We start from the raw sequence: 13,132 nt of genomic DNA, 5'->3' as shown, positions 1-13,132 counted from the left end.
CTTGCCTCTTTTGCCATAGAACTACGTACAGGCCAAAGATTTATTTTGGATTTTTTCCACTCACTGTAATAAGAACTAACAATGTAGCTTGTCCAATGGTATGTTCTGTCATCTATGGCAAGGCACAAGTAAGGCGGTGTACAAATTTTGCACGTAACAGTGGTATCTGTTATTGTGGAGCTGGAAGTCACGGCACGCAATATTGGGGTGATCTTGGCGGGGTTATTGCGTGAGTACACCAGCAGCACAGCACGGGCGTGAGCGGCTTCCACCATCTTCTATACGGTTACTACAATAAAAGGGCAAAAAGCAGAAGTAGCCCATGGCTCTGCTGTCCGGTAAACCTCACGTCAGAACTAAGTAACAACAGACATGGAAGTAGAACTCATACTGCAGACAATACGAGACCACCAAGCCACTTAAGGTTAAACCACACTGCACATTATGAGTTCTAAATAGGCATTGTCAGGGTTCCTGCCCAGATCTCAATTCCCTTAAAGTGTAAATTCCACAATCCTTTTTGGGACAGGTCTATCAATTAATGTAATTCATCTTGCTTTACAAGCAGGTCAGATGATCTCACTCCTTCAAGGCACCTTCCCACAAATCAACTGGTCACCGTCACTCTCTCCTTTCCCACGAAGCACCGCTGGACGATGCTCATGATTATGCAACACAAAGGGAATCTGGGAGCCAACGAGCGTTCAGTCCAAATGGACAGACACCCATCAGATGTTGTGACATTCAACTAGACACACAGAGGGAGAGAAGCTCCAATTTACTTCGACTCCATCAGCAGGCATCAAGACAAAGGCATTTATGTATGAGTGGCACAGAGGCCATCGTAGAACCCTGACATACTACCAAACTCTGAATTGTTTCACCATAAACCTGAACTGACTCGCAAATTGGGGGGGGGGGGATGAAGTACTGCAACAATTTAGGAACTAATATATGTTTTCATTTTCAAATGGCCAAGCACTTTTGGTGCTTTCAAATATTTTACCCTTGTAGACATTTGTTAAAATCTGGATCCATGCTATGGGTGCAGCAAAAGTTATCTTTGTAAAATGAGAATTTAAGAACTAAAAACCTGAGCAAAAGAATGCAGATTACCTGCTGGGCACAATTTAATAAATGATTTACCATTAGTTTTTTTCAAACAGACCTTTTTTTAAAGATTGTGAGCTCTGTGTTGTTGAATGGACGTTAGTGCCCTCTGAATTATAAGTGGCTTTAGAAAAAAACGCAAAATGAATCAATGTAAATGCATTATGATTACCTTGTTTAATATGATTTTAAGTAATTTAGAAATTATTTCCCGTAAAAGTAGTTCGGCTGCAATTTACCTATTTCTAGATGTTCGTCACGAAAATGAAGCAATACAATGGCAATTACCTGTTAGTACGTGACGATAAATAAATGGTGTCTGATAATCAGTACCATCTTTACCATCTAATTAAAGCGAAACAGATAAACGTGCAAACTTTGCCTTTGACCTTGCTGTGGTTAGAAATGGTGACGTGAGGAAACCATGTGTGTACTTTGCAAAAGACAGACATGCACCACAGTTTCATGCCTTCCACTTGCAAGCAAATGCTTTTGCTTTTTTTTTTTTTTTTTAAAAAAAAAAGCAATTACTGCAGATAAGCAAGGCAATCGCTCTCTCAATTAGTACATACCATACTCTGTAGTAATTAATATTTAACTCAAAAGGCCACACACTGGCAGTTAAATGCACTTAAACTCAAAAGTTGGCGGTCCAATTGTAGAGATGTTAATTCACTTACTCTAACGCTACATACTGTTTCATTACATGAAAACAAGACACCTAACACCGTATTTCCATGGACATAATCTTTCATCTTTATAGCACTGAAGCTGAATGCTGAAACACTTTCATTTACATTTTTCCATTTAACAGATGCTTTTCTCCAAAGCAGCGTACAACTCGGAGAGCTAAGCGCATTTCACAACATGCAAAGGGCTTTAGATGCAGACATGCGATTGCCGAAGGACAGTCAGTGTTTTCAGTGCTTGTCCAACAGCACCGTTTTTGCTGGCCCACACTGCACAAGCAGCTGCTATAGAACTGATAGGAAATGCTAAGGTGATGGTGAAAAATGGTGTGATGCCAATTTACGAAGCTGTTAAGAGATCAGGAGAAAACTGGGCCTGAAAGAGATGTTTCTGAGACCCTTTTAGAATGCTGCAAGGGATTCAGCAGTTCTGAGAGAAAGAGATGTTTCTTTCTCTACCTCAGCACCAAACCAGAGAACCTGTGAACTTTTGATTCTGGACCCCTTGCGAGTGGGACGACCAAGAAGCCGGAGGTGAAGAAGAGTGGTGCTGCTCTTAGGTGCGATGTAGGGAGTTATCAGGTTCTGTAGAAATCAGAGTACAGATCTTTGACTCTCTTAGGCTACAATCAGACTGAGAGACTTGGAAGGCAGATGCATGGGAACGCTCTGGCAGATGAATGATGATCTTGTGCCACAGAATTCTGTAGCATCACAACAGAAGAGAGCAAGAGAACCACTGAATTTCATCTGCGTGTCATTTTCCATTATGCTTCATGATTTGTTTCAACATGTACACATTTCCTTAAAACAGAGCATTGAGGAGTTTTATTTCAACATTTCACCCCCTCAGTTATTGGCATTTCATTGGGACAAAGTTGAGCAGAAGCCAGTGCGATACCCAGAGACAGAGGCTTTCCCATTCTTATCATCTTGGTCTAGTACCAGTTCATATAAAACCCGGTGTCTGAGTTCCCAAGTATCCCCTCACATCATCTTTCTCCATTGGCTTCCTGCAGCTGCCCGTACCAAATTCAACACTCTGCTTATGACCTACACAGCCATCGACAGATGTGATCCCTGCTCTATGAGGTCTTCAAAAACCATTGAATCTACGCCCCAAACAGACTGCTTCGCTCCTCCACCTCTGCCCACTTGTTACTCCCACCCTGAAAAAATCCGAAATAAAAACCACAAAGGTTTCTGGTTCTGATGTGGTGAAATGACCTCCCTCTCTCACTCAGAACTGCTGAATCCCTCTCTACATTTAAGAAGGGTCTCAACACTCGAGACTCACTTCCCCCGTGGTCTCCTGTTTGCATGATAAAGGTGTGTTTAGGTTTAATAATATTTGTTGAATAATGGATAAACCTGTATGACATCACGTGTGAAATGTACACCGTTTCACACGCTGGGATGAAACAAATTGACAATAGTCAAGAATCACACGCCTGCATTCAAATCTCTTCTTCTGTTATATACAGTATAATGCATGTATTATTTATATTCTTGTCAAACATTTACGTCGCTTTTGGAGAAACACGTGCTAAATGAATAAATGTAAATGTCTGTTTCTTATGAACTTTGTAGGTAAACAGATGACAGGTAAGTAACATGAAAAACCAGCAGCAGCAGCAGCAACAACAACAACAACAACAACAAGCAGACAGAGGCGGGATGGTCTACGGCCAGTGCATATGGCAGGAAACACTTTTTGTCTCGATGAGGCCACTTAAAGAATCTAGCACTGTGGCCAAGTATGACAGACCACCCGAGAGCAGAGGTTGCAGCACAAAACCACAAGCACTCCAGTTGCATTATTACTCATGCAGCTAACATTGGCTGGACGGGCACAGGGTCTTCTGAAGGTGTGAACTGCGAGAGTCATTTCACAACCGAAAACAGAGGTGTGGGGGAACACTTTAAAGGAATACAAGCTGCTTTACAATCGAATGGCAAAACTTTCTGCTTCTACACTCTGGCCTTCTTTTTTAATGACGGAGGGAGCAGCGAAACACTAGCACGCAAAACACAGATATGAAATCCAATAATAAAGAAAAATGTGCAATGATCTCTTTATATCATTTGCCTAGTGCCGGGTCATCCTCTGTACACAAAAGCAACTTTTCGCTAAAACTTTCCCTGCATGTCAGAACCTCTTCCGTTCCGGTTCACACTGACCTGCGCCGTCCGTGCTCGGGGGCCGCTGAGGGGCTCCGGGGGACCCCACGCTGCGGTGCATGGATCCTGGGGGAGGAGACAGCATCCCACCATCGGTGAGCGGGGCTGACGCAGGGCTGTAGGGGAGCCCCCCAGGGTTGGTGACGGGCACTGCCACGTGCATAGAGAAGTTCTGCTGGGGCAGAGCGGCGGGCTGCGACCGGGGCGAGGGAACACAGGGAGACACACAGGATATTAGTGGTCTGAGTATTGGAAACCAGCAACAGCCACCAATACCACAAGGGTCACACAGTCACAGAGCATTCCCAGGTAGCGGCAGTAAGACCGCACTACAACCATGCTGCAATCAGACATCAGCTTCACGATGTAGTCTCAGAAGAGAGAGCCACGAAATTCCACAGAAAAATGCAAGTAGAGAAGGAGATGGCTCTTGGATTACAGGGCCATACCCATCGCAACAGACACACTGGTGGGAATTCTCTGAGAGAGCTGCGACCGTGGCACAGGAAATCTTCGCGTTCACTCGAACCACACCAAATCCTCAGCCCAAACAACTGCAGAGACACCACAGTGAAATCAGGAGGAGTCGACTCCTGACCTAGAGAGTCTTCCGTCTCCACTGTTTCCCCTTTTTGAACTCAACTTGAGTCATGAACAGCTTTAGCCATGCAGGCTGGTGCAGAGCCTGCTAACAAGTGATCGGTGTCGGCTTGTAATAGTCAGCACTGCTTTTATGCATCCCCCCCCCCCCCCCCCTTTCAGATATTACCTATAAAAATTTATTTCAAACAACGTGGTGTAATTCATGGCCAGGCCTGCTGTAGGCCTGCTCTAGTTTTAAAGTGGATGCTCATTACCACGGTCATTGCTGCACCAGTGCTGACTACACAAGGCCTGAGGCAGAGTGGTTGGTGCTTGTGAGATCAATACATTCTTGAGCAGCAAAGTGAGGTAATTAATGATGTCATTAATATGTTAATGGCAGAACGAGGCAGTAGTCTCAGAGTTCAAATGAGCAGCAGCACCACTCGAACCGCAATAAGATCACCATTGTGTGGGGCAGAAGCTCTGAGCAGGGCTGCGGTCCCGATGATACACCGTGAGCGCCACAGTGGCCCCTCACAGGAGTGCAGGGAATCCCGCCGGGTTCCACTTGTGACTGTGGCGGGTCGGGCAAGTGGCGGGATAGAAGGGAAGGACCCTAGGTGAGCACCTTACGGGAATGTACTTTAGTGAGGGGTCTTTCCTCGGGCCGCAGACCGCACGTGGTCCTCGCAGATCTGCTTAATTTGCACTCCTTCACCACCACACCGCGGTCGAATGAGCCGCAGCATCACTTATTATGTACGCTGCCAGAGCAGGACCGATTGAGCAAAGGGTTTCGTGGTGCCGAATTAATGAAAAACAGCACAATCGTAGCAATGGTTTTTGGGTTATCCTCACAACGTGATCTTATCACGATGTAAAAGAATTAAAGCTGCAAAAACAAGAAGTATAGGAAACAAATTCATTTCAAATTCACCAAAAAAAAAAAAAAAAAAGTTTACTGCTGAGCGATCCGTGTTCACTTATAGTTTTGGCCAGACAATGGGTGGGTAAAAAAAAAAAAAAAATACAGAAAAGAGAGAACCCAAAAAAGTAAACTGGTTTTGCTGCCACAAAACCAAGCAAAAACATTGCAGTTACTTACGATTTTATGATTTCGCATCATATTATCAAACTCCTCATTAATTTTTTTATACTTTTCTTCTGTGTGAGGGGTGAGGACATACGAGGCATCGGGGTCCGGGCTATCACAGCCTCTGTGTTCCTTCTTGTTTAGCGCCTGTGGTGAACATCAACATAAAACAGGGCATGAACACAAAAAGGCCAGGAGGGAGGCTGGTACTTACACCGCAGCGCTTGAACATTACATCACTCTCGTCGCCTAGTTTGCCGAAACGATCGTCCACGATGGGGCTGTGCCCAAAATAGTCGTCGGGATCTGGGCTGGCACAGTCACTGTGGCCCTTGTTTCTTAATTTCTGAAATAAAATTGGAGGATTCACACATTTGCACTCCCTAAGCAAAGGAACACTTTGACATTGTTTCCGGGTTGCGGAGTTCACCTGCTTGTCCACCTCCTACACCTAGGAAAAAAAAAATTTGCATGTAAGAGTGAATAGCACGCTCCCATCCTGTAGGATACAGTTAGAAACGTTTCCGCAGCTCAGCGCCTGTAAAGAAAATGCACTTTAACACCATTAAAAAAAGCTTTAAAAAAATTCTACACGCAAGTGTGTATGTAATGTGTAATGCGTACTGGTTTGATTGGTGGTTCGAGACAAACTGACTGTACTCAAGAATCTTTTTGCAACCGTCTGCATCCAAATATCTCCTTCTGTTGATATAATGCACTCTTTGGATTGCTGGAATGAACTCTCCGAGACGTACGTGGATTTGGAGAAAAGTGTCTGCTAAATGATTAAATGTGAAAAGCAAATGTACCTGGGTAGAACGGGTAAAACTGAGTAAAATGTGAGAAACGATCTTCTCTGAATAAAAACTGCTTCTTCTCTGATAGAAAAAATAATCAAACATTAGTTCTCCTTGCATAAGGATGTCAATTGAATAAAGATTATTAAAATTAAAATTAATTGTTCTTCTAAATTCTAGGCTAAAAAATTGTTATTAACCAGTGTTTAATTGTGAGTAAACACAGCTCTCAATAACGCAGCCTCTGAAACAGATGCACAAAAGAGAAGCTAAAAGAAGGAAAACGTTTAGCTTCGGACCACTCGCAGGAATTGAAAGTGGGACCGATTTAACTCCTATGCTTCTCCATAACAAGTGTGCACTGCAATGGGAATTTCTATACTGTCTTCACTGCCCCAAAGCCACTTGGCTGGAGAAACCCCAGAAAACGGCACTGTAAATATCTCTAAGGTCAGTTCAGAACAGCTGCGAGACAAAGGTCTTAGAAACATCACGCATCATGCAAAAACACACTATTGTATTTGGGCAAAAGTGTTTTCCTGGGGAGGGGGGCGCGGCGGTGCAGCGGGTTGGACCGGGTCCTGCTCTCCGGTGGGTCTGGGGTTCGAGTCCCGTTTGGGGTGCTTTGCGACGGACCGGCGTCCCGTCCTGGGTGCGTCCCCTCCCCCTCCGGCCTTACGCCCTGTGTTGACGGGTTAGGCTCCGGCTCCCCGCGACCCCGTATGGGACAAGCGGTTCCGACGATGTGTGTGTGTTTTCCTGGGGGTGACATGGATCCAGAAAGCACTGTTGTATCCAGAGAGCAGAATGTGGTGAGAGCGGAGTGTGTAGCAGGAGTTAATTCATCATGAGCCTGGGGAATACACAGGAAGCACACAGCAATGTTCCCTACTGTACATACACTGCAGGGAGCTGAACGGCGAGCACCGGTCTGTCAGCGTGCTCCCTTCATCGCTCCGTCTTTAAAGTCTGTGTTCGAGACCGCAGAAAGCAAAGGGTACCGAACTTATCTCTAACCACCGTCTTCCTCCAGAGTGTCACGCATTCCTAGATATTCATTTCTACATGGGTCGCTCAGTTCCTCTCTCCATGGCAGTTGTGCCCGTGAAGCAACTGCTGCGAACGCTTTACGATACAAATCAGTCATATTATCCTAGCCTTCCCTGAGCAATAAGCACAGCGAATTTGAAAGTTACAGAAAGGAACCTCATTTGAATAGCAAAACGTCCACTGGGTTAATGTCAGTGTTTTATTACACGGCGTACTCGCGCGCAAAATGCTGAATCAATTTCGACGATGAAGCCCGATTTTTAAAAGTACGGCACAGCTTGTAACACTTCTGCGGAATTTGTGGAAGGGCTTTCTCGGAAGATAAAGGGATCTAATGGCAACGCTACGGTGCGTCAACAAAAAACATGATCACTTGATGACCCCATTTCAACAGAAATTTCAAGCGGATTTCATCCAAGCAAAGAAAAAAAAAAAAAATCCCTCCATGGTAATAAGTGCAAGTCCATGTGGGCTTTTTGTATATTTTCAGATGCACGGAAATTTGCTCTGGTGTACTTTTCTGTCTCATTCTGTGAAAACGCCTCTGTGGGTTGTTTCCTGTTTACTGAGTGTTGTCTTCGCTTTGGGTCCTGACAACCCCCTTGTTTGGCGCGGAGATGCGCGTCTCCGTGCCAGAGCTCGACAGACCGAGGTGGAACTACCAATTTAAGGGCCAAACTGCTCATTACCCACGTGGATGCCGTGGTCAGGAGGGGCGGGGCAGGGTGTGGCCGGCGAGAGGCACCCAAATGCGGCCACCGCTGCCCAGACCCCAAAGTCCCACCGCCGCCGGCCGGGAAGCCGGGGGCAACTGCAGACAACTACCGAGAACGTCAAGGAGGGCGGAGAAGCGCAAAGCACATCTGTAAGAGATCACAGAAAACCTGACTGAAAGCACTTACTATTCAATTTATTTTATGCTATGCAAAAAGGGCGTTCAAATCCAAAGAATCCTACGGCCTTCTTAACAGGTCTGCGGTCCCTTTACATTCTCCTTTCTCTACAATACAAAGTGCGCTCATAAAAACGTGTGTTCTGGTCACAGGAGGCTCCACTGTTGCCCGTCAATGTAACCGTAACATACCTAGGCACGCACTCCTTACGCACATAGCATAAATTCCCCGTGAAAAGATGCGTCTTAGTGCTTTGGGGTGATGGGGCACTTCTTAAGTGACTTGGCACATGCTGTGAGGCTACAGACGCCGCCTGCGGCATCCCTCTAAATGGATCAGTAAATCAGCACATGGCCAAACCGGTGTCCCTCTCGCCAACACCTGTCACCCCCTCCGTACGAGGCGCCAGCCAATCGGGTGCATCCCTGCCCCGCTGCGGCCATACAAGGCTCTGCAGCCTGGAAGCCTCAAGGTCACTGGCCATAACCTCTACAAAAAAAACTTTTCTTTCTTAAAGGAAAGCGAGTTTGAAAGAACCATGTTCCAGTAACAGTATGCGGTGGTGGAGGAGGCGGGGGGCAGCTTTACATTCAGCACAACGCTCGGGTTACAAGGCGACGTCCACCTAATTAGTAAAGCTGGGGGATGCGATCTGCTTTGTGTTGAGCGAGTCCTCTTTCTCCGAGTCCTTGAACCCGTAAGGAATTAAAGTTGTTCAAAATTATTCCAAATTCTTCTTAGAGAACAAATGCCTGATGACACGTGGGGCCAGAACAGCAGAAAAGTACAGCACGAGCAGCGAGTGAGGAGATGTGTACGTGTGTCCGTCAAGGAAATGGTAGGGGGGGGGGGCATCCGGAATATGTACTTTGTGTTTGTGTGACAGAAGGAGAGTGTATGTGTGAGAGAGAGGGTGAGAAAGATGAGGATGGGGCGTGTATGTGCGTGTATGTGTGAAATGTCGGGGGGGGGGGGGGGGGGGGGGGGGGGGGTGGATTTGTAGGGAGTAGTAACAAGTTTAATTCCATAATCCACTAACAAGGTCCAGGGAGGACAGTGGGAGAGAAGGCATCCTCTACTTTCTCACCAGCGTCCATACCGTTATCAATATTATTTGGCTCCCAACACAGAAAAAGATGAGGGGAGGATGGTGGGCGGGGGTCTGAGGGTCAGGCCAGCAGGGAATACCAACCATGTGTGAAAGGCCTAGAAACAAGGCTGTTGTGCCCCAGAGACACAAGCGCACGCCAGCTGGAGTAAGTGTACAACTGCCCATCGGTCTGTGGGCTGCTCCCACGGTAACAGCAACATTGCATCTTAAGGCACTTTCCCCCTCCGCTGAAAGATACATGACCAAAGAACTCGTGATGAAAGGACCTTGATACAAAAAGGCTCTATCCGCAACACTGGGGCAGCTTTAGTGTTACAAAAATATGATTTTTTTTTTCTTCCCCAATACAAATTATATATTTATCGATTGATATCCACCCCATCCATTTTCATTAACTGCCTGTCCTCATCAGGGTCATGGGGGTCCAGAGCCTATGCCAGAATCACTGGGCACAAGGGAGAAGGGGTACGGTACGCCCTGGACAGGGAGCAGGTCTTCGCAGGGTATTTACTTCTGAATAACCTAATCAGAAGTTTTCACTAATACGCTTGCAAATTATTCAGTCGATAGGAAAAAAAAAAAAAAACAGAGCCTCTGTCAGAAATTGAATCCGTGTCCTTATTGGCTATAAGTCCACTGCCACAGCTGCCCCACTATCTGACAGCCTAAATAAAATTTAAATTAAAATGTAATTGTACATGCAACAGTACAATGTATGGGGTAGCATTAACAGCAAGCATAAACGTGAAATCCATTTATTAATGTAGCTGATGCTTTTTTCCCCCCAAAGTCAAGCTACTCGCAGTGATTTAACCATTTATACAGGTGGTAAGTTTTCAATGGAGCAGCACTAGGTGGGACTCGAACCTGCAACTTTCAGATCCAAAGAGAGCAGCTCAGATTGAGCAGGTGTATATGAAAAGAAGAACAAACATGGAGATACGTGAAATGTCACTGACAATGAGACGTTGCACAGTTGAAGTAATCAGCGAGACAAAGAAACACCGTATCAGAGACAGTATTGCGTAGATCCGTGTCTCCTGACTTAAAAATAGGATACGCTAAGTGCTATTGCATAAGCCCGTTCCTTCCGAAGCACTTTCAGGGAGACAGGAGATGGCAAAGCGCTGGGCGCCTTGAAAAAGCATTCTCCTTCAGCGGCTCGTGGAACACGACGAGCCGCGAGAGCTTTCACCCCACTTATTTATGCATGCATTTGCACAGGAACTGCCCCTGCAAAAGTCCATCTTTGGGAACGAACGGAAGGGTGCGTGGAAATGAGCAGGACAAAGGCTCGCTGTGGAACGCCGGGGCCGTGTTCCCACCGGCCGCAGGAAGCCCCGCCGGCTCCAGGGGTCGGGCCGCGGCACAAAGACGCGGCCTGTCTTCCACTCCTTGGGCCTGAGTAGCAAGGCCCACGGGGGACGAGGAGTGGAGACATTTGGACTGTGACACTGGGGAAAAAAAAAAGTTTCACCAAGAAATAAAATAAACTTAGCATAAATCCAAACGAACAGGTCAGACAGGAAGGAAATCTCAGTATACGTAGAGTAACAAATGCGTACGTACGTTTCCACAAATTTTTATGAAAACCGATGACTTGAGCCATAGAACATACGCAGAGAAAAGTAACAGGCATCTGTTGCAATTATTTTTTGCATTACAGTCATCCAAATACAGTTGATCTCTGACTTACGCGCTGAACTGTGACTGAGAGTCACTTAAAAAGTTCCCAAGGCGAATGTGAGGCACAGTAGGCGAGGGGTTCTTTACCAATTCTGCTAACCACAGTTATTTGTATAATGTGCACCAACAAAAACGGTGGTATTGCACAAAGTGACTCGACTTCGAGAATCGCACGTCTGCATCCGGAACTCACCTCTGCAGGTAAAACGGATGCACTTCTGTTTACCTTAGTTGTACTCTGTCTCTTTGGAGAGAAGTGTCTATCGCATGCACAAATGCAATGCAAATGTCAATATCTCAGGCGGCTCCACGGAGGTGGGGGGGTAACAGCAGGGGTATTTCAGTCAGGAACAGAATGGCACCTCAGACTGTGCCTCTCTCCCATTGAACAGATGGCGGACAGCGAGGTGGCAGCAGCTCCTCCCTCTGCTGAGCCAGAATGCCTCGTGCACATGTCCGGGAGTATTTGCAACACCGTGTAGATAAGAAAGCTCACCTGCTGCTCCTCGATGCCTTGTGTAGCCCCACACGAACAAATTTCACTAATACCGAATACCAGAAAAATAATAAGAAAGAAACTCAAAATTCGAAGAAATTCTCCACTTGCTCGTAAGTGGGGGATCCACTGTATAAATTCAATCTATTCATGGAGCCAGCACATTTCCTGGAGCAATGCAGAACAAATCACTTATTCAAGGGGGTGGCAACCTTCAGATAAGTCCACATCCTTAACCGTTTAACTAGAGGCAGCCGTCCCAAGCCATCCAAGGATCTGGCGTATGCTGAGGGCGGGTTACCTCTCCATCAGCTCACAGCTGCTTCTGGACTGGACTTGCTGGAACACCCATGCATCAAGAGCCCAACAGAGCCAACACTCCCACCATACATTTAGGTCTTCTTCTTAGAAATATCATTCTTTGTGTCCCGTTATATTTCTGCCTGTAAAGCATTTCGGTAGATATTTTGAAACCAGTGATTCGAAAGAACTTTTTTCCCCATTTGAGAAATAAATTCACGTTCACATTGCCCGAACCGCTTGTCCCAGACAGGGTCGCGGGGAGCCAGAGCCTAACCCGGCAACACAGGGCGTAAGGCCGGAGGGGGAGGGGACACACCCAGGACGGGACGCCAGTCCGCCGCAAGGCACCTCAAGCGGGACTCGAACCCCAAACCCACCGGTGAGCAGGACCCGGTTCAACCCACTGCGCCACCGCGCCCCCCTACGAGAAATAAATTGACTGATACTAAATTTTTAAAAATAAAATGACTGACACCAAGCAAGAATAAAATTAAACAGGCTTTAAGAGACCTTTATTAATTTTGTACTAAAAAAACCAAGTGAAAAGGCATGGCAGTGTCATCTTGCAGCCACTGCAAAGCTGCCTGGAGATAGGAAGCTTTAAAAACAAATGAGCCTGTCTGAGAGCAGGATGAACAGCTGATCTACACTGGGCTGCTGCCAAAGTCTCTGTGATGTCTCTATGAGAGCGGCAGATGCCTATGAGATTGTGACTGTAACAGTTCGGCCCAATATACCACAGATAATTACCACTCACTGCCCGCCTAGATTGTCACTTTGATTATTATAGCCCCTCGTATTGCCTACTAAGAAGACATTGCACCGCAGTGTGCAATACCCTTGCCCAACAGCTGCTCTAAATATATTATTCTGTGAATGACGAGCATGACAAAGCTGTTAGTCGGACATACTTTCAATCAAGAGCTCTGGGTATTTTCAGGCACCTGCAACCTGGGAATAGGAACGCAATCCGAGACACAGAAGTCATCTCAATGTCAACTTATTTCCACATTACGGTGTTAATGGGAACATGTAGAAGCACCGGTGCCAAATCTCTGCAAATTTAAAATGTGTTTAATATACACTCTTCAAAAAAAATAAAATTAAAAAAAAAATACAGAATTCAGAGGAGAAACAC

The 13,132-nt window shown here is 46.0% G+C and overlaps 1 protein-coding gene across 19 annotated transcripts in view; it reads right to left on the bottom strand.

Moving 5' to 3' along the window:
- The window catches only part of LOC108926595 (myocyte-specific enhancer factor 2A-like), a 94,803-nt gene that overhangs the window by 16,210 nt on the left and 65,461 nt on the right, over positions 1-13,132 (bottom strand). For 11 of the 19 annotated variants that reach the window (XM_029253393.1, XM_029253397.1, XM_029253394.1 and 8 more), the window contains 3 exons: positions 5,894-6,004; positions 5,671-5,805; positions 3,981-4,173 (listed from right to left, as the gene is read on the bottom strand). In XM_029253393.1, the coding sequence (XP_029109226.1) occupies positions 3,981-4,173; positions 5,671-5,805; positions 5,894-6,004 (439 nt within the window). Of the gene's footprint in view, positions 1-3,980; positions 4,174-5,670; positions 5,806-5,872; positions 6,005-13,132 lie in introns of all 19 variants that reach the window. The other 8 variants (XM_029253402.1, XM_029253406.1, XM_029253408.1 and 5 more) reach the window with 2 other exon arrangements.

Source organism: Scleropages formosus, chromosome 7 (assembly GCF_900964775.1).
Source record: "Scleropages formosus chromosome 7, fSclFor1.1, whole genome shotgun sequence".
NCBI classification, from domain to species: Eukaryota; Metazoa; Chordata; class Actinopteri; order Osteoglossiformes; family Osteoglossidae; genus Scleropages; species Scleropages formosus.
Note: the sequence above shows the minus strand (reverse complement) of the source record. Positions and strands in the feature narration are given on the sequence as shown.